Here is a 23533-nt window from a genome sequence, read left to right as displayed (position 1 = left end):
GCTTGCTATTACAGCACTGTTATTTGAATGCATTATATTTGAATTCATGTACAATTTCGTAACAATATATTAACTGTATTAAATATTAAACAATAAAGAAGATATTATCGACCCTAGAAAGTGTAAATCAATTGTGTTATCACTTAATGTTTGTAGATCCATAAGTCTACCCTGGACTCGACTGAACTACCTCAGCTAACGACAAAACCGAATTGTGGACGGCACCACATATCATCCAAGAGCGCCCAATGCATCCCGAAAAAATAACTGCTTGGGATGGATTTTGGGCTGGGGTGGACGTTGGTCAAGCCATTATAGTCAACGACGAGCAATATAGGTCGATGATTACCAACTTATTTTGGCCTGAATTGGATGATATGGATAACGGCGACATGTGGTTTCAACAGGACGGCGCTAAGAGCTACACAGCTAATGCCACATTAGCGATTTGGGGATGCTGATGTGAACTTGCCAACTAACTCACCCGTTAAACTTTTTCTTGTGGCATTTTTTCTTAAGACGCAGAATAAACCACAAACCACAGCGACCTTCAGAGCCATCATAACCCATGCGGTAAAATTCAAACTGATTTATGCGCCAGAGTCATGGCGAAGGATTTACCATATTATATTTTTACGTTTTTAACCTTTAAAAACGAGGATGTATTTCCTTTAAATAAACCGGTTACTTTTGATTGCAAATAAAAGCAGTTTAGCAGTTTAAAATTTGTAACAACTCTTTATTCAAATCTACAACAAAAACAGAATTAAATAGTTACTCAGTGTTTTAATACACATTTATAAATTCGCAGAAATACACACACTTTATAAATTACAAGTATACACTGGCAATGCTGTCGATGTTTTTACTTAACGATGTTTCAAATTAAACTAATTCACGACTGCAACCTCTGTCACTATTTATAGACACTGCCGGCCGAAACTCGTATATTCAAATTCTAGAGCTTTCGATGTTAATGTAAGCAAATTTAACATTTAGTATTGCCATACTTACAAACAATGGTAACAACCACATTCTATCAACATTGTTGATAAGTAGAAGCTTCTACTGATGGAAATGTTTATAAACACGATGAACGTTGCTGGCAGTTGCTAAATTCAATTCGCTATTGCAACAACATTGTTATCGGCTTATGGATATAATAATCTGAGAACAATATATATATATTTTTTAACTTTGTCGTGGTTACCTCATTCATATAAATAATTACAGTGACTATAATATGGTGAAAAAACTTGTAAAAAATTTTAAATTGTTACAGTAAACCTGTACAACTATATTTTTTCTCTGGGTGCAGTATTTTTAACTTGGGGCCCAATATGTACATATTTGTTTGCCCATAACTGTACAATATGTAAACACACATCAATCAATTCATTTCATTTTATTGTTAGGGGCAACGTCAAAGACGTACGAAAAAGTAATCGTCTGAGTGAATGGAATTGATTGTGGAAATGAACATGAATGCAATATCACCAACAGCAATATTGATTCCAGCTAAGAAAATGTTCATTGACATGATTGCGATGATAAAGGCAGACGTGAAAATTAGAAAATGGCGTGTAAGCTGAGAAACAAAAAACCAACCAAAATCCATCACACACCAGTGGTATATTGAGAGGGTGTATTTGTGGCAATCAATTAAATGGTCATTTGTCAGACAACAAAGCAATTTTCTCATAAATGTACTTTTAAATTTTTGTGTTCCAAAAAAAAACAGGTTTAAAACATATGTTCGATACGTATTAGTAAATTATTTTTAAAATATATAGGGATATTGAGACAGTTTAATTTATAGTTATACTTAAATAATAATGTAAATTAGTCAACTTACCTTAAAGGCATTACGGTTTGTTCTGGAAAAATATCCAAAAAATTCGTTTCACAGTCATTTGGTTTTGCTAATTTAAAGTCTAAAAATTTTACTTGTATCTGAAAATGACAGCAAAAAAAAAAGAAAAAGTAAAAATTACAGAATACATTTCTTCGCAACCTACATTGTTAAACCAAACCAAACCAAAAAAAAGAAAGAAAATGCAAATAAATAACCAAAAAATTAAGGTAATAAAAGGCAAACAAGTACAAAAATTAGCATATAAATCAATATCCATACACCGAAATGTAATATACATACGTTTTAGGGTACATATTTTACTTAGTTAAATAAAGTTTTTGGTTACTTGAGAAATCTACATGCATTTGATTTGTAGATTTTGGGAATTGTGTATTAGATTAGAAATAAGAACTGAACATACCTTCCATTTCTCCTGCACCTGTATACGCCACATGCAATCCAAAGGTACTTTATTACGTATAACCGTATCTTTTATCTCTGTTGGCACATCCGTATTATTCACGAAACCCTCAAAGCCATCCCTTTCAATTGTGCAATTTAAATCAGTACTGGGTGCTGGTTTTCATTTTTTTTTTTTTTTTTTTTTTTTTTTTTGGAGTAAAAGAGAAAATGAAATAACATAAAATACTATAATAAAATGTGAACAAAAAAAAAGAAACTTAGATTTCATAAATATAAATGACCATAAAATTGGGTTAAACATATGCACAGTGAGGGTCATGAAAAGTGCTACTATTAAATTAAAAAGAAAATTACATTATTCTAGAAATTAAGGAAAGTGTTTTTTTCACTAATATTTAGTGAATAGTTAGATATTACAGACTACCACTGAGAATTGAAACTTAACTCTTCAAAAAACATAAACAGATAATTGTCATCAGCATATATGCAGATGATTTTTTATATGTAATTAAAAATAACATGAAATTTTTAAAAAAAAATTTTTTTAGTTTTAAAATTTAATATTTTGTGAAAAAAAATTCGGGTTAAAAAAAAAATTCGGGTCCAACTTACTATGGTCTTATATACGTCGTTGCACAAGTCTTTGAAATATCTATCATTAGATATCCATATTGTCTATATTAATGATAGTAATCCAGATATGGGTCAAAAATCGAGGTTGTCCTGGTTTCTTCCTTATATCTCAGCCATTTGTGGACCGATTTTCTCGATTTGAAATAGCAACCGAGCAGGAAGAATTTCGGAGATATTGATGTATCATTCGTGTATGTAAGTTATTTGGGGGCTACGGAAAGTTGATTTCAACATACAGACGGACATACGGACATGGCTATATCGACTCCGCTATCTATAACGATTCAGAATATATATACTTTGTGGGGTCGCAAATGAAAAATGTAGAAATTACAAACGGAATGACAAACTTATACTTATATACCCTTGCCACTCATGGTGAAGGGTATAATAGGTCAAAAATCGAGGTTGTCCTAGTTTTTTCCTTATATCTCAGCCATTTGTGGACCGATTTTCTCGAATAGCGACCGAGCCGGAAGAATTTCGGAGATATTGATGTATGAATCGTGTATTTAAGTTATTTGGGGGCTTCGGAAAGTTGATTTCAACACACAGACGGACATGGCTATATCGATTCCGCTATCTATAACGATCCAGAATATATATACTTTATGGGGTCGCAAATGAAAAATGTGGAAATTACAAACGGAATGACAAACTTATATATACCCTTGCCACTCATGGTGAAGGGTATAAAAATGCCACAAACTACTGGGCACGGTCTGGACTATAAAGCGGATGAGGCAAAATTTTCCAACCACTTCTTTCTAAATATTTTTTAATAAGTATTTCAACATGGGTCCCAGCATTGTCATAATGAATATTTCGGTTTATGGCCGCATATTCTGGGCGTTTTTGGGCCAATGCACAGTGGTTTAGATAAGTATTTTTTGGAAATAATTAGGTATCTCGGAAACTATTGGAGATATTGTAACGAAATATAAAATTTGAATTAATGTAAAATTTTAACTGTTAAAGATATCATAACAAAATTTGGAACTAATATAGACCCAATTGTTCTCTAATCAACGACATTATAATTTTTGACATTAAATACCGAAATTCCTAAACCAGGGAAAATGTGTTTCAAAAACTGAGTTTTTTTAGAAAAGTCCCTACTGTGACGTTATTTACCGTGTGATAGTAAAATAAACTTGGAAGATATTTAAGCATATAGGGTTATGTAAATATGAAGCTTTTTCGAGGATCGGTGCTTTGCCCTTTCAAAATTTTTTACTCAAATCTATTTTTTTTTTTAAAATTGGCCAAGTTTGTACAGGTCTGGGGGATATTGTGTCCGCTTAAGTGCGCCAAGGTAAACTTTACACGTTTTTGCATTAAATTCTGTTTCCGGATCATATAAAAATTGTATACAGTCCCAAAGAAAATTTTTTGTACATAAGAAAATATATAGTATGTGCCTTTTTCGGAAAAAAACTTAAAACATACTACACTTTTTCCAAGTTCCAACTTTGGATGCGTGTAACTTTTTATAGGGATAAGAAAACTGTTTTATTTTATTTAGAATTTTTTTGCCAATATAGCTGATATTTTAAAAATAAATTTCGATATTCCGTAGGCTCGCCACATCTAAAAACCCATAAAAAGATCGAGCAGAATTAAAAAAAATAAATCAGTAAACCTAAATATCTCTTCAACTAAAAGAGATAAGCTATACATCTTAGCATATTTTTTGTAGATCTTCTTAAGCACTATTTACATTTTAAATTTCAGCTCATTTGGATTTTTGGCGATTTTTTTGAGGTGACAAACTTTGAGGGGCAACGTACTGGCCTCCATTAGCGCTGGGATGCTGACCTACTGCAAGTTAACTCGAAATCATCTCAGCTCGAACCATGTGAAATTTCGTAATAATATCTGTAATAGTTTCCGAGTTACCGAACTATTTCCAAAAAAAAAATTCTCTAAACCACTGTGCAGCGCATCAAGGCACGCGTCTCCACAAAGTTTTAGCCTTTTATTATTTTTTTTAAATTACGACTATGTTAAAGAATGAAAATCATATTTTTAACACCAACACTTTTAATTTTATTAAGTTTTTTGTATCTGCTCTGCATTTTAGGTGACGATTTATACTAATTTATGGATGCGAGTGAATTACAGATTTAGACGGAAATGTTTTCTTTCGGCAGGAGTAATTCATTTATCAATATTGCGGAGTATTCAGAAAAAAATATATTCAAAATTTCTAATGAACTCTGTAAACATCCTCCAAATGAAGAACCCAAAAGGTATTTTTGGAAAATTTAAAAATTTTGGGAAATTGATTTTTTCGTAAAAGTAGCTTTTGTTCTGCGGCTCCTCATATGTATGTAGCCCTCGGTAATCATTTCTAATTGGTTGTGGCGCAGCTTAATTGCTAATAGTTTTTTGCATTGCCCTGACCCGAACAATATCATATTATGTCACACACTGTACTATGTAGGTATTTCACTTTTCAAAATGTACATGTGGTTTAATAAACCCACATGGCCAATGTTGACGATAATAATGATGATGATGATGGCATAATAAATGTTCATTTCCATACCAGTTGATTTTGATTTCCAGGGAAACAACAAAGACACCAACAATCGTTTTGGTATTATTTATTTGTGAAATTGTTTGTTAAAGATTTGTTGAATATAATTTGTTGATGTTTGCCTCTGCTCAGAACATACATGTTATTTATTATGACACCTAGGGTGTCCCATTTTATCATAAATTCAAAATATTGTAGCCATACGATATCATAACATGGATTTTTCTTACTTTGAAATAATGAAAATAAAACTAACTCTTAAGTAAAACATAAACAAGAGTTTGTGTAAGAAAAATTTCATAAGAAACTGCTAAATATTGTTTTTTTTATTCCAAGTATATAATAAATATTTTAAAAATACAATTTCTGTTCCTAACAGGAAATATTTTATTGCAATATTGTAGTCTCAAGGTTGCCCTATTTGTTCTATATAGTAGATGTATGCAAACTAAACGTAAAATCGGTCTAGTTGCCTTGACAAAGCATCCAATAAAATATGTTTTATACAGTAGTTATGGCTTTTTTAAGTGTATGTCATTTATTATATGTCAGCTGAATGCATGATGATGTGGAAAATCATATATTCTAAAAATAACTAAACTACCAGACATACTTATGCTTATATTCATAAATATACACAGATGTATGTTTATACAAACAATATGTGAAGAAAGTCTGTTGACTGTTGAATAAAAATCGTAATAATTACACTAGTTTATAAGGTTTTTTTTTAGTACATGGGTTTCACGAAAAATATTGAAAAATTTGAAAGTATCATCAAAATTGGAACAAAAAATTAAAACAAAACAGAGTTAGTTCTGTTTTTAGAAATATTTCCATTTGTCTCCCTCATGATGCTCTCCTAACATATGCTGGTCAAATAAACCTGGGTAGGAGGATTTAGGTTCATATAAAACCTATTTATGGCCAATGTTCAAGTCATTTTCTGAGGGGGACCTTGTAGGGGGACTAGGGATAAATGTTTCCCGATTTTTTCCATACTTTACGGTATAATTTCGTAGTAGTGAGAATGAGGGACCGTAACGGTTATATGTGATATCGACAAAGTTATTTTGTAGCAGTTATTTTGTGACTTTAATAATAAAAATCCATCTAAAACAGTTACCTTTCAACTTAAAAATAAAAGTTCGCAAGAAACGCTTAAACAAAGAGTCTTAAAAAACCTTATTTGAGGAGTTTTATTTTTCCCGTCAGAGAAAAAAAACTCATTTGAGGAGTTTTATTTTTCCCGTCAGAAAAAAAAACTCATTTGAGGACATTTATTTTTCCCGTCATAAAATAAAAGTCATTTGAGGAGTTTTATTTTTCCCGGCAGAAAATAAAAAGTGGTTTGAGGACATTTATTTTTCCCGGCAGAAAATAAAACTCATTTTATCGTCAGAAAAAAAACTCATTTGAGGAGTTTCATTTTTCCCGTAAAAAAAAAACTCACTTGAGGAGTTTTATATTTCCCGTCAGAAAAAAAAACTCGTTTGAGGACATTTATTTTTCCCGTCATAAAATAAAAGTCATTTGAGGAGTTTTATTTTCCCCGGCAGAAAATAAAACTCACTTGAGGAGTTTTATTTTTTCCGTCAGAAAAAAACTCATAAAAGTCATTTGAGGAGTTTTATTTTTCCTTCCGAAAATAAAACTCATTTTATATAAATTGACACCTAAAGCTGGCCGCTGGTCAGTTTACAATTTGAGAAGCCCCTAGCATTACAATTGAATAAATTGTCATTAAAATAAATTATTGTTTGATTCTTATTTTTTTTTTCTTTATCAAATAAAATACTGCAAACATTATACAGATAGACTCATTATAAATGATAGACGGAAAAAATAAAACTCCTCAAATAAGTAGTTTTCTGACGGGAAAAATAAAACTTTTCAAATGATTTTTTTTCTGACGGCTATTTAAAACTCTTTTTGTAAGTGTTTCATGCAAACTTTTATTTACGGTCCCTGGTTAGAACGAATTTGTATCATATTTATGACTACTCAAATCGTATTCCGAGGGACATTTGTATGGGGGCTAGTATCTTGAAATCATGGATATGGCCCATTTTCAATACTAAACAATCTTTATCAGCAGAGAGTATTTGTGGAAAATGACAGCTTTTCTTTAGGGCCCTATCGGGTTTTCAACAGACAGACAGACGAACGAACACAGCTAGATCGTCTTAGATCCAGAATATATATACTAATGTTGGTCTATGGCAAATATTTTGATAAGTTACAATATACCCTCCTTGTTTTTTGATGGCGGTTATGACAATTATAAATTTTCTGTCAACATATTATCTTAACACACTGTATATGCACACAGTAAGACAGACATGCAATGTCTCTCAGATTTATACAACTTTCAACAATGTTAAATAGCATGGCAATTGATAATATTATGTTGGCTTTTATCAGAATTGAAAAAATGAAAAATTATGTGAAAATTTTCCATTCACATAAGTTCTAATACATACTTAAAGCCAGCCAGCCATACCAGCAAAGGAGGAGTTTCAAAAAAAAAAAGGAAAAACAGTATTTATGGACCTCATATAAATCATTTGTTTATATAGGAATTTAATAGTTAAAAAAATAATCACACATAAATATGGAAATAAACTAAAGTATGGCTGGGTATTTGTAAATGTGTATTGATGTATGACTAAACAATTTGAATACAGTACACATTTTGCCTATAGAAAATTATACTTTTCATAAGCAATGATGTTTAAACCAGATTCAATCATGATCAAATGATTTGTTGAATATGTTTTCTTAACATTCATTCATTAATTATAAAATATTTATTATACATATTTATGGTATCTTATAGGCATAAAAGAAATACAAAACAAAAAAACTTACCATCACGATTTCGATCGATAAACTCATAGACTGCTGTGAAGCCATCATATTCAATACTTTCGTCTGAGTGAAAATGTAACCAAAGATACCGTTCCTTTGACGTTATTTCAGGTGGGAAATCAGAACCACAATATTTTCCGATTAAATTCGAAAAACCATATTGACCATCTCTTATCTGCAGAGCAGTTAGTTATAGTGGCAACAAAGTGTTGTAGAACGAACGACAGCAACGTACAGCCAACAGCAGTAAGAAGCATATAAAAGTAGAAATAAAAAAGTATAAATGAGTAAGCAGTTAAGGAAAAAGTAGTGATTTATAATGTAATAAATTAGCAAATCAGTTTCATTTTTTGTAAGTTTTAAAATAAAAATGCAGAAATATATAAATTTTGCTACATAGCTATAGTTAATATATAATTGTTTTGCTTAAATTGAATACTTAAAATATTTAATACCCGCAACTACGTGAATTGATTGCTCCTAATCAATAAAGTCAAGAACTACTACGCCGCACCCATTGGACATTTACTATGGAACGAAGTTTAACACTTTTTTGCCACTTTTGACTTTTTTGACTCTTCAAATTCCATTGTTTTTATTCCGATCGATTTCATTTTAGGTTTTCAAGATTTCGTGTAATTTATAAATTCCAAAACTATTTATGTATATTAAAACAAAAGTGTTGATTATCAATTTTTGAAAAACAAATATCAATTCCACTTTAAAAACTGAAAGTGTTTTCATTCCGAAAGAAATTTTCGTTTTACTTTTTCTAAAAAAAAGCGAAGTACAGTGCACTCGCGATAATATGAACACCCCAAAATATGAACACTTTTTACTTCCATAGGGTACTCTAAAATATGAAGTTAGTGAACTAAGCTGTTTATATTTTAAAGCTTTTTAAAATATGAACAGCTTATTTTTGATTTTTAAACGTATTTTATCTATCTCCACAGATATGAAATCTAAATTAATAGGGTAGCGGCTAAATTCTAATTCAACTGCTTTATCATTTTTGGACTTTTCTAGCTGTAGATGGGAATTTGATGTCATTCGCAAATATGAACAATCTTGCAGAAGTGAACTGGCCAGGTTTTAATTAGTTCATATTATCGCGAGTGCACTGTAAGTAATTAATTCCACTGACAGGCCTGTATATTCCGATTTAATATAATAAGAGCTACACTGGTGCATATTCCTATAAACGCACTTAATTTTGTTCTGTATTTTTGTTATATCTTTGTTGTTCTCACCCAAAAGAAAAATTAAACTTTTTTAATGAGAGACAACTTAACGGTACTTTTTGAAAGTAAACAAGTTATTTTTCTTATTCTTGTTGTTTACCTTAAATATGCCATCAAATGTTCTTGGTGCTATTTTAAGTCGAAGATTCGTATAAACGCAGACGTGAAATTTGTTTTTAAAAAAGTTACCAAAAATAAAATATTATTAATTTTAGCTTTTTTCTCAACTAAAGGTACGTTTCTAATAGTAACATCTCAATTTACTGCAACTTTTTCTATTTGAATCAGTAAATTTCAGATGACCAAGGGAACTTTTTTATCCGATCAAGAAAAGATTCAAATTAAATTTTTTCACGACCAAGGATTTTTCAATAGAGAAATTGGACGTAAAATCGATCGTTCGGAATGTGTGGTGCGAAATTTCTTGAAGAAAGGTCAAAATTATGGAGTTCACAAATCTACAAAGGGAAATACAAAACTACCAAGAAGACAACTTAATCTAGTAAAACAAGAAGCAACTCGCAACAAATAAAGAATAAATTGAAAATATAAAATCGAAAAGGCCGAAATTATAAAACAATGCTAAAAATGCACCATAACGAAAATCGTCTAAAATTCGCAAGAAAATATATGAAATGGACAGATGAGTGGGAAAAAGTAATTTTCTCTGACGAAAAAAAAATTAATTTAGACGGTCCTGACTCATACTCATGCTATTGGCACGATTTGAGATCAAACGATGTTCGGATATCAAAACGTAATTTCGGTGGTGGCAGTGTTATGGTTTGGGCAGCATTTTCTGCAGTTGGCAGGTCGAAAATATGTTTTGTTCCGACAAAAATAACGAACGAATTTATAACGAACTTTGGAAGATGCTCTTCTCTCATTTATGGATGAAGATTGCATATTCCAACAAGATAATGCTGCAATCTATGTTTCTAAGCAATCGAAGTATTGGTTTAATGAACATAGCATTCCTCTGTTGAACTGGCCGGCTTGTAGTCCGGAGAACTTGTGGGGATACATGGCCCGTAAAGTTTATGCAAATAATGCCCAGAATAAAAGCTGAAACTAAGAATTAAACAAGTCTGGGAGGAAATTGATTCCAATCTGCTTAAAAAAATAGTGGAATCAATGCCAGACCGTATTTTTGAAACAATCCATAACAAAGGATCATCCACACATTATTAATAATGCTACAGTGGCCAATAAATTGAAGTGCGTTTATGGGAAAATACCCTTAAAAATTGCTGTTAATCTCGAAAATTAAGTAAAAAAAAATAAATAAAGTACAAATGAATTTTTTTTGTAAACAATGTTTTAATAATTAATTTAATAAACAAATTTGTAGCCCCTTAAATATGTTCATGTTTAATTTTTACAATCTTTTTAAAAAAAAGTTTTATAGGAATATGCACCAGTGTATGTTCGTCGAATCTTCACCAAATTATTACTTTAAAATAAAAATATTAAACAACTTTAAAAATGTTTTTTTCTTAATTTTTATTTTGTTTTTTAAAAAATTTATTTATTAATGAAAACAAATTTATGAAAAAAAAAGTTTTTTTTTGGTGAAAAAAATTCGCGATAATAAATATTTTTCCCGATTTTGACCCATTGTAGGTCCAACTTATTATAGCCTTGTATACAGCGTTACTGTATATAAGGCCTAATATCTATCATTAGATACCCATATTGTCTATATTAATGAATTAGTAATCCAGATATAGGTAAAAAATCGAGGTTGTCCTAGTTTTTTCCTTATATCTCATTTGTGGACCGATTTTCTCGATTTTAAATAGCAACGGAACCGGAAGAATTGCGGAGATATTGATGTATGAATCGTGTATGTAAGTTATTTGGGGGCTTCAGAAATTTGATTTCAACAGACTGACGGACAGACAGACAGACAGACGGACATGGCTTAATCGACTGCGCTATCTATAAGAATCCAGAATATACACTGAATCAATTAAGTCTCCGTACAGACATACTCATAATATAAACTAGCAATTTATGGTCACTTTTCAATTCATATTTAAACCTTTTTTTAATTCATTTTATAAAAAATCTTATCGACTAGAAATCAATATAAAAAAATACAAACATTTTTATTAAAAACATAAAAATTTGCATAAATTCAATAATTGTACGAAAAGTATCACCAAAAAAGTCTCCGTACAGTTAACTTTTTTAAGGCAAGGAATCCCAATATTAAACTTAATTGCATTTAATATGTTGTAGGTCCTCCTTTCTGAGCAATTCATTCATTTTAATGGCTGTGAATGGAATGGACTAGCTTTGTTGTTGTCAGGGAATCCAAAAATATGCAAATTTTAATGGATAGAAAGAAAATTATTATTAACTTGCAAAATGAAGGAAAAAATCTAACCGAAATCAAGGATATTGTAAAAAGACCACGCCCTTCCAATCAGTACGTTATTCAACAGTTAAAAAAAACCGGAACAAGGGCAAATAAACAAAGAACTAACCATCCAAGAAAAATAGACCACCACTTAGAGAGAAGAATTGTACAATTTGTAGAAGGTAATCCAAAAATTAACGCATGTGTAATTGCGGGAAACTTAAAAACTAGTGATGAATTAACGGTAAACTCCCAAACTGTAAGAAACGCTCTTAAACTAAATGGATACAATGGTCGAGTAAGCCGTAAGAAGCCCCTTGTTCGAAAAGTGAACATGAAAAAGAGATTGGATTACGCTATCGAGCATATTGATAAAGATTTTTTATTTTGGGATCGAGTTATTTTTAGCGATGAAAGTAAATTGAATGTTTTTGGGTCTGATGGAAGAGAAATGTTATGGAGAAAGCCAAATACTGAAATGAATCCGAAGCATTTGACGCTAACCGTAAAGCATGGATGAGGTAACGTTATTGTTTGGGGTTGCATGGCCTCATCTGGGGTGGGATATCTTATTTTTGTTGAAAACACGATGGATAAATATGCATACCTTAATATATTAAAAGAAAACTTAAAACAAAGTTCTGAAAAATTAGGCTTGGGACGTTTGTATTGCTTCCAACAAGACAACGATCCCAAACACACCTCTAGATTAGTAAAGGAATGTCTTATTTATAATGTTCCTAAGCACTTAAATCGCTCAGCTCAGTCAACTGATCTCAACCCGATTGAGCATCTATGGGATCACTTGGAATGAAAGATTCGGCAGCACAATATAACGAGTAAAGATCAGCTAAAAGCCGTTATAATGGAAGAGTGGTATAAAATAGATTCCATGACAACAACAAAGCTGGTCCATTCCATGCACAGCCATTGAAATGAAGCAATTGCTCAGAAAGGAGGACCATACCACATATTAAATGCAATTAAGATTAATATTGGGATTCCTTGCCTTAAAATAGTTAACTGTACGGAGACTTTTTTGGTGATACTTTTCGTACAATTATTGAATTTATGCAAATTTTTATGTTTTTAATAAAAATGTTTGTAGTTTTTTTATATTGATTTCTAGTTTATAAGATTTTTTATAAAATGAATTAAAAAAAGGTTTAAATATGTATGTATTGAAAAGTGACCATAAATAGCTAGTTTATATTATGAGTATGTCTGTACGGAGACTTAATTGATTCAGTGTATATACTTTATACGATCGGAAAATTATATTGTGGAAATTACAAACGGAATGACAAACTTATATATACCCTTCTCACGAAGGTGAATGGTATAAAAATACTGACAAATTTTGTATAGTTTTCTTAAAAGTAAATATTTCAAAAACAAATTTAAAATTTTTGTTTCCTATTGCTGCTTGTTATTATAATGTATTATAATAGAACATAATTGCAATTGATTGAATGATAAGCAATTTGTAATTATTAATTGAATTACAAACAATCATTAAATTAAAAATATTTTCCAACCATTTATACTTATTTGTTCAAGTACGTATGCAGTCCACCCATCATATTCTTGTTCTGCTTATTGAAAGTCCAAAAAAAACAAAGATTTACCAATTAAACGAATGAAAGGTAACGTACGTATACTCATTATCAATTTAAATTAAATAAATATTAAGTATACGGCACAGTGACACAAACAATATTATTCACTTACATACAATTACATACTTATTTACATATGTATATGAACATATTTTGAATAAAATGTCTCTTTTGGTTGTTATTGAAAATAAATCGAAGACAACAATATTTTGCAAATTGAAATCAGTAAAAAACGAAAATAACAAAAATATTGCAAGTCAACATAATTTAAAGTATGAAATGGCTTGATTGTGGTAGAGGGGAGTGGGGGAGGTAGATTGCGAGTAAACAACATCTGTGGCAGGATGTAATATTTTTTTCTTTGTGTTTTTTTATTTTTCTTTTTAAAAACATATTTTTTTGCACTGTTTTCAACTGCTGTAGATATGTTATTATGGTAGCAAGCGAAAAAAAAAAATAATAACAATTGGAAAAACTGTAGCAGCACAATAGTTTTACATCATCTTGATAAAAAAAAACACAAAATAAAAATATTGTATGTATGCTGAATGCTTTAAATGAAATTCAGTTTATGTTTTTTCATAGTTTTATGATTGTATTTTATTTATTTATTTTTGCTGATATTTTTGCGCTACTAAAAATATGTGTAAAGTTTAAAGTTAGAGGTGTGGTTGGTAACAGCAGAAATGAAGATTTTGTAAAAATATATTTACAGCTTAGTGTGCAAATTAGGTGAGTTAATTTTCGAAAATTTTAAAATAGTCTTACTAAACTGAATACCAGTTGTAAATCAGCATTAGAAAGAGCTTTCGATTATTCGGAAATTTGGGCGATAATGAATGCTCTATAGGAGCTTAGAGTGCAAGAGTTCTTTGCAGATTAAATACGAAGAATACTTAACATCAGATTAATCACAAGGAGGAATTTTATCGCCCCCACTGCGGATGTTGGATATCAACAAGATCATGAAACTTACGTTTAATATTATCCTGAAATGTTGGAGAAACGCCTGTGCCACCAGAGATGGGAACAATCTTTCAGACTTTCCAATGAATGTAGTGTCTTCAGAGCTAAGGTAATAAAGTGACTTTCTAAGCTCTGAAGTATCCAAGTTGGTACCTGACTGTAGACATGGCTTGGATAGGCTGGTAGAATACTACAAAAGTATATTTGTTATACAAGGACACGATAATAGTGAGGGAAACGAAGGTTGTAAAGATTGAAATGTTGCTCGGGTCTAATCAATTCTGGAGGTATATAGATTGTGTTGTACGATTTTAAGAGAACTGTGGCCCTTAGCCTTGACGTAGGTACAGCTTCGAGTAATTGTCCAGTTGTAGTTAGTGCCACCAGATGTGTCAACGGAATATTTTTAGACGGAAACAATGAGGATTTAGTAACTGTGGAGTATATTGTCGGGAATTGTCGTGACTAAACCTCCACCAAAAAGTTTTTAAAAATCCCAAAAATTTGATTTTTAAGTTTTTTGACAATAATATCCATACCATCGGAACCTTTTACAAAATAATTAAAAACATGTTGGGCTATCTAAAATTGGTTATTATATTTTAATATCGACTATGCGATTTGAAAATATTTGCCCTAAAATTTAACTTGACATAAAAAATATTGTTTTTTGGTCCCCTCGGTATCAAAAATTTTCAAAATTTATTTTTTCATTCAAAATAACTGATCCTTATACATCTTCTAAGACATTTTTTAGATAACTTAAAAAGAAAAAAGTACTTTTTTCCCCAAAAAAAAACTAGCGAAAAATCTATGCAAAATTGAAATGCACAAATCAAATATTTTTTATTTTAAGATTTTATACGATTACTTTTAATAACACTGTCCAACAGCATTTTTAGATCATTTTTGTAGAAAGGACTTTTATCGATCCCTAAAGAGATCCCCACAAAAATGATCCCCATAAAATTCCACAATATAACTCTGATAATAAGAATTCTCTCAGATATTAACTTAAAAAAATTATCTACTCAAAATGCCCTTTCAGAATTATAGGGTCGCTATACTTTTCAAATCAAAAAGTCTCAATTTGTTGGACAGTGTAATCAGCTATTTCCCTTCTGACTTTTTAATGTCACCTGTAATAAATTCGCCATGTTATAACGTATGTAGTAACACTTTTAGACATTTTGGTCAGAACTAAATGAAAGTTCATCAAATCATATATTGAATCTCAGTTCAGTTTAACATTAAAAGAAGTTCAAAATCCACAAAAAAGAACTAATATTGCAAGAACTAGCGACATAAAACTAGATAATTATTTGGATAAATTTTCAAAAACAGTTAATGTGTAAATTTAAATTATATGTTAAATTAATATTTGAAAGACTGGACGATTTTTAAATTTGTTTTAATAAAAAAAATTAAGCTTAATTTATACCTAAATTCTTAAACTGAAAAAAGGCTAAGAACCGGTTATTCGAACCGGTTTTTAAAAATTGCGCTTTTTTGAATTATTTGAAAACCGTTTTTTGAATATGTCGAATATTTGACAACTCTAAAATGGTAAAATTGTTCAGTTCTATGGATAGATTTTGTGAAAATGAGCGAATTCACTTAATAGTGAATATATTCGAAAAGAAGCAATCGATAAATCTGAACGATTTCTGACGTTTCGATTTTTTATGAGTTTTTTAATACAAAAAAAAATATTTTCAAATAAAACATATATTTTTTGCTAAAACTTGTTATTATAACTCCGAAGCTACTGAGCCATTTAAAATGCAATATATAAAGGGATTAAAGGATATGTAAATTTAAAATTTTTGGAAAAAATCGGACCAAGGACACGCCTACCAAAAAATCATCTGATTGTAATAAAACTTGGTATATTTATTTGTATTTACTGAATGACTTTTATATCGATTTTATAAGATTTTTTTTAAAATTCCAACAAACTTTTGTAATTTTTGAATTTTTAAAAAAAAAATATTTTATTGAACGATTAAAAATAATTTTAATCAAAATGTTTTACAAATTTTGAACATACAAAAGAACTCAGAGAACAAAAACTTAAACTCCTTTTTAAAAAATATAATTTTTGAGAATTTTAAATCATTTTTTTATTCATTATTTTTTTCTTAAATTTAACTGACTTTTCCAATTCCTAAAAATTTATTTGAGTAGTGCTGTTAGCTATCCATCAATATATATTTTATCATAGCTTGAGCAATGCAGCAATGAGCCAAAGCAACGTGCGACGCGTTCTTTTTGTAGTATTTGACGAGGAGATTATGTAAGTGTAATTTTGAAACCGGAACACACGAAGAAATAGGATCGATTTAAATATTGAACATACCCGAGGTGTCCTACTTTGGGGACTCTTGGCCGCGCCCACGGTGGGCCAATGAAGTCCAAATTCAAAACTTAAACTCAAAAACACTTTCTGGTTGTAGATGTGAAATTTCATTAACTCTCATATTTTTCTACAAAAACTGCGGTGGTTCTAATAGATTGTTTTCTTTAATTTAAAATACTTTACCAAGTCATGGCAAATAAATTTCGTTTTTGCCCAGCATATTGAACTTTTATCAGATATTACTTTGCTTTTAGAACGAAAAAGAAGGAAAGAAATAAACAAAGCACATATAGTACATATATGAAACATTTATGGTAAAACATTGAATTGTAAACGTATGTGCAGACTTTGGGAAAGAATAACAAAATAAATATAATTTTCTTTTTTTTTTATTCACATACATTTAAAAACGAAAAATGTGACCAGTTATAAAGCAAACCCTACAAGGACTTTAAGGCTACTTAAAGTACATGCTTCCACATTTTTTAAATTTTCATTGTATGTAAAAGTTTATTAAAAACTCACCACTTGGAGAACTAAATGCCATGTCGGTCACATTTTCTTTAACAGTTTCAAGCACCCTTGTATATAAAATCTACAACTGCCACTTGTATTAACTACTCGTATGTATGTAAAGTAAGTTGGTTTGTTTGTCAGAAATGTATTATTTTTTTTTTTGTTTCTTCCTATCATCATATTTTCCATTCAAATTTATGTTTATATACATTTTTTTTTTATTTTATATTTTCATTTTCATTTTGTTTATGTTGCCTTTAGCTAATTTATGTAATACATTGTAGTTTTGTATAGAGAAATATAGAGAAATAGTAACATATTTTGTTTTGCTTTTTATATATTTTTTAAGGACAACATTCATGCACTCAACTAGAAAAGTTACTATAAATATTTCAAAAGAAAATTTAAGTAAGAAATATCTAGAGTAAAAAAAAATGTAGCTATGTAAAGGGTGTAAATATATGTATGTAATATTTATACATCTGTTTTCAAAAATTTTCTAATCTTTTTTTATGCAGTTTGTTTTTTACTATGCAAGGTTTTTAATACACTAAAGGAAACCAGCAAGATAATATGTAGACCTGTAATACAAAAAAAAACTAACCCCTTACTAACAATTTTCCTGTGTAGCGTATTTGTAAAAGTATACATACGTAGATATATTTCAACATATGTAGTAAACTCAAATAAACATATTGTGAGTGTTTGAATTTGCCCAAAGGAGCCCTTGACCCACTAAATGATTGTGAGAAAATATGTTATAAAAGCAGCAAAAATACGAAATTTCAACTTTTATTTCGTCTTTTTTTGACTTCTGTTTGTTTGTTTGAGTTGAGGCTGGGTAATAATCATCAGTCAGCACTCAACTTTGCCATAGCTGAACAGTAGTCTGAATATCTCTTTTATGTACCTTTTTTTACAATATTATTCAAAGTTAAAGGGAAAATTCCAATTCAAATGGAAAACAAAATAGTTCAGCTTTTGTTTAAAATAAAGCAAGAATTAAAAATATTATGTTTTTGAATACAGAACGGAAGAGATAAAACTACATTCTCGGAGGATCCAAATATTAGGTGCATGACTTAAAAAATGCGGTACTTACAATAGATGGCGTATCTTTTGAACGCGGTTTTCGTTTATAATAACATATATGACATTTTGAAGGGTACATTTCTGTCATTTATTCTTACGTTATTGAACAGTTTTGTTTTTGCTTCGAAAATGTCAAATTTCGTACCAACGAATCATCATATGCAGTGCCGCTAAAGCACACCGGTTGCTCAAAAAGGCTTATATTGAATGTGTTACATCGGTTTCAACATGCAAAATATGGTTTGTTAGGTTCATAATTGGTGAAATTGCCTCGCAAGATAAAGATCGCCCGGACTAGCCAAAATTTTGAATAACAAGAATTGGTGGCAATACTACATGCAGATTGTTTTCAAACTCAAGAATAGTTTGCAAAATCATTGGGAGCTACGCAAGCAGCAATTTTAAAATGTTTGCGAGCTGGAGGATTCAACTAAAAGCAAGCAAATTAGGTACCATTCGAATTGAAGCCAACAGATCTTGAAAAACGATTTTGCATGTCCGAAATGATGGTTGATCGGTGTAAAAGAAAATCATTATTTGCGATCGTACGCGAAGCCCGGCCAAACAGCCGAATCAACATCAAAGCCAAATATCCATGGCCCTAAGATAGTGGTCTGTATTTGGTGGGAGCAAAAGTTTCCTATCTATTATGAGCAACTGAAATAACACAATTACATGGAACCTGTAACAAATACAACTGATTCGTTTGCAGTCAGTATTTGCATGGAACCGTAATATTCCATTACGACAACACTCGACCACATGTTGCAATACCTGTTAAAAACTACTTATAATGAAGTGGTTGGGAAGTTTTTCCTCCCCCACTGTATAGTCCAGACCATGCCACGTCCGACTACTATTTATTTCGATAGATGCAGAACTCTCTCTCTGGGATACGCCTCACTTTGGAACAAAGTACACGAAATTGCTTGATTCGTTCATACCAAACAGAGACACATTGTGGATGGATTTGGTTTCCGATCACACGTGGGTTCTCTGAATTCTAAATGCAGCAATTTCCACGATTAACAAAACCGTCAAGGCGAAAATCTGCGTCATTGGTTAAGAAAATTTTTCTAATTTTTTTTGTAAAAAAGAGAAGTAACACTCCGGCAATTAATATGCCTATATATAATTGTGTTGCTTTCTTTGGAAAGGTGATAGAGTGTAGAAGAAAAGGAGGTGAAAGTAGGAGAAAAGCTTTTTAATTGACAACTCTGCAATTGCGCGTTATGTTTGTTATTAGTACAGGTTGCAGCGCCTGTGGTGGTGAGATGGCGCATTAGTCTAGCCAACAACCTTTATTTATTTATTTTACTTCGGTGGCGTTTTAGTGTTATGCATTAAACACATTCAAGACAGCAGGCTACCAACTTCAATCTGTCAAAAATAAAATGCACACGTTTATATGGAGACGATTATTTTAACGACAGCACAGCTACACGGCCACACGACTACTCATGCCGATGTAGCCGAATTAGGCTAATTTCTATTTTTGTCAACTACAAAACAGAAATAGTGTTGCTACTATAATAAAAAAAATGTAAATCAAATTAGTGCTTAAAAAAATATATTTTTTTACTTAATTAAGAGAAGTTTCTGATAACCATATTGAAATAAATTAATAACAAGTACATAATTGATTATAACCATATATATATTTTTACTCAAAATAATTGTTTCAATCTTAATTACTTTGGAATTTTGTACGGTTATTTTTTATTAAAGTGGCACCACTGAATTATAAATCAGCTGTTTAATTGTAGCTGTCGTCTTTAAAATAATTCAGTAGCTGACACACGACTACAACTGTAACCAGCAGAATTTGTGTTCGTGTAGTCGTGTAGCCTGTTGTCTTGAATGTGTTTAATGCATTATACCACCGAAGGAGGGCGCTGTGATATATATTAGTTATTAGTAAACTAATAATTATTATAAACTGATGTTGTTGATTGGCAGCGGCTGGGAATCGAACCCAGGCCACAAATACCATATCATGCTTAATGATCAAACGCGATAACCAATTAAGCCACAGCACCCTCAAATTAACTTTTTGGTCGAAAGGAGCATTATACTGAATGAAAACAATTTTGTAAGTTAAAGTCTCAGAGAGTTCTTATTGTCAGAGTTACATATATTGTGAAATCTTATGGGAATAGTTTTTGTGGAAGATCTTAACACTCTAGCTCCTGTCTTTGGGGTCAATTAGACCCATTTTTCGAGAACATAAAAAAGTACTTTCAAAAAAACTGCCTTTTTTCTATTTTCCAACTTTGGATGCGTGTAACTTTTTATAGGTAAAAGAAAACTGTTAGGAATTTGTTTTGATTTAATTCAGAATTTTATAGCAAATACAGTTGATATTTTAAAAAAAATAGACCCTCCGTAGGCCCGCCATATCTAAAAACAAGTAAGAAAGTATGGTCGGTCATATAATACCCTACACTAAGTAAAAGAGCAAAAACATTTTTCTTTTAAAATTTCAATAATTTATATTTTTAGTGATTTTCGGAAGTGGGCCTTATATGGGTCATATTATTTATGTCTACATGAAAATTAACTATGTTGAATTTTGTGTGTATACCAACATTTTTAAGCGATTTGTGCACGTTAAAGTGATTTTCGGAAGCGAGTCTATATGGGAGCCGATCGTAACAAAATTTGGTGATATGAATTTTGTATATATAAAACTTATTTGGAGCGTAATTTGTGGAGATTCATACATAAATTAAACATTTATGACCGATAAAGTCCAATTTTGGAAAGACATTTGTATGGGGGCTAGGTGAAATAATGGACTGATTTCAGCCAGTTTCAACAGGCTTGGTCCTTGGGCCGAAATAATATGTACCAAATTTGATCGAAATATCTTCAAAATTGCGACCTGTACTCTGCGTACAAGGTTTACATGGACAGACAGCCAGACGGACGGACATCGTTTAATCGACTCCAAAAGTTATTCTAAGTCGATCGGTATACTTTAAAGTAGGTGTTAGACTAATATTTTTGGGCGTTACAAACATCTGCACAAACGCATTATACCCTCCCCAATATGGTGGTGTAGGGTATAAAAACAAAAAAAGATCGACCAGAATTTAAAAAATAATAAATAAAACTAAATATCTCTTGAACTAAAAGAGATAAATTACATATGTGCACATGTGTTTTGAAGACCTTCATAAAAACTATTTACGTATTAAACTACAACTCAGTTGCGTTATAGCTTGATTTTTGGTTATTTTTTTAAAAAATGTGAGACCCGAGGTGGCGTGTAATTTTTCTAAGTAAGCGTAAAGATCTTTATTTACAACATTTGTGTCTTTGGTGACCCCCAATGCAATTTTCCGGCAAAAATTTTCGAAGAATATTTTAATACTTAAATGTCCTTTTTGAAAGGACTTTTATTGACGACAGGAGCTACATGATTAAGATCTTCCGCAAATATTATCCCCATAATATTCCACAATATAACTCTAACAACAAGAATTCTCTCCAACATTAACTTACAACATTTTATTCTTTCAATATTATGCTTCCTTTTGACCAAAAAATTAAAACTTTGACCCACTAAAAAAAATCAGACTAGCTGGACTTTGTTAAACAAATTTTTTCTAAAATTTCCTTTATAAAATTGTCAAACAAACCAATGTCTATCAAATAATTCTACACTTTTCGTTTTATTTTCAGCTAAAATAAATTTCAAATAAAAAGTTATTTAGTAACTTTTAAAAAATTCTTAAGTTTATACAAATTACACAAATAAACAGTATGAATTGTTAACAGTTTTCATAGAAATAAAAACCTTCAACTTGGCAATGAATAATATTTATGAGCAAAAGCAGCTCTTAACAATTTGGAAGGAATAATTCGTATAAAAGTATAAAAATATAACAAATACAACTAAAAATAAATGGTGGTTAGCAGCATAGATAAATACACATAGATAAGAAACTCTGCTTTCAAAGACCTAACTCACTTTTCCAAAAAAAAGTTATGAGAATGTATTAGTTAAAAAATCTAAGTGAAAACAAAAACAACACTCCTACGTGTGATTTTTTTGAAATTTTTTTTTTCTAGTTTCCTTTCTATGTGTATTTCTCTATGGTTAGCACTTTGAACACTTTAAAATACACATGGTGTCCTTTTTATTTTGCTACACGTTTAACCAATTCGCCTTAAGAAACTTACGGAGGCTAAAGAAATTGCCCTTAAAAAATTACAAATTTCTAAGAAATTATTAACACACTTTCTTAAATTTTTAACAAAAAAAAAAGAACCCTTACATTTACTAATGCTTTTAGAAATGTATATAAGTATTATGTAGTAAGAAAAATGAATACACTTACCTCTAAAAAGTCAAATTTACACTCTTCTTTATCCTCTATATTAAATGAATTGCGAAAATCCAAACGTATAATTTGTCCCTTTGGTGCTGCAAATATGGAAAAAGAAAATAAACGAAAAATGTTTAATAAAAATGGAACATGAGTGAAAAAAATAACTCACTTAGATAAACTAAACTAAATAGAGTTTAGAAAAGAAATAATGGTACCAGTTGCAAGAGCAAAAAAATGGCAATATTTATAATAAAAAGCACAAATATTTATAGTTGAAACTATTGTGGTGGTGTGAAAAGAATTGCTGAACTTTAGATTAATGTTTGTGAACCAAAACAACGACAACAAATGAATGTGTTATACATTGGGACATAAAACAGGAAGTATAGATTAAAAATATAGTTTTCATTGAAAATTCACGAGAACGTTCAACTATTTCAAGGTGTCAACAAGTGATCATCAACTTTTTTCAACTTTTAATTTTTTGAATTTAAGATGAAACATTTTTAGACCTTGTGACATTAAAAAATCGCAAAAGTGCTGGTTTCTTTGAACAGTCGTCAATGTTGAGACGAGTGTAAAAGATAAAATAAATTTTCGTAAACCATTTTTTTACTTTTGCTCTTCACTGTTTAGTATTGTCTTTGTACAACTAAATATAATGGAGGTGGTATTTGTGGTTTAATTTTTTTTCCACACTTTTATACAAAT

The 23533-nt window shown here is 30.4% G+C and overlaps 1 protein-coding gene across 1 annotated transcript in view; it reads right to left on the bottom strand.

The window, feature by feature from the left end:
• Neto (Neuropilin and tolloid-like) overlaps nt 1-23533 on the bottom strand; it is a 279692-nt gene that overhangs the window by 71386 nt on the left and 184773 nt on the right. Inside the window, exons 5-8 of the mRNA XM_065508961.1 lie at nt 22832-22917; nt 8325-8499; nt 2277-2431; nt 1856-1953 (exon numbers count right to left, since the gene is read on the bottom strand). Coding sequence (XP_065365033.1) covers nt 1856-1953; nt 2277-2431; nt 8325-8499; nt 22832-22917 — 514 coding nt within the window. The remainder of the gene's footprint in view (nt 1-1855; nt 1954-2276; nt 2432-8324; nt 8500-22831; nt 22918-23533) is intronic.

This window comes from Calliphora vicina, chromosome 4 (genome assembly GCF_958450345.1).
Source record: "Calliphora vicina chromosome 4, idCalVici1.1, whole genome shotgun sequence".
NCBI lineage: Eukaryota > Metazoa > Arthropoda > Insecta > Diptera > Calliphoridae > Calliphora > Calliphora vicina.
This window is presented reverse-complemented; position numbering and strand designations above follow the sequence as displayed.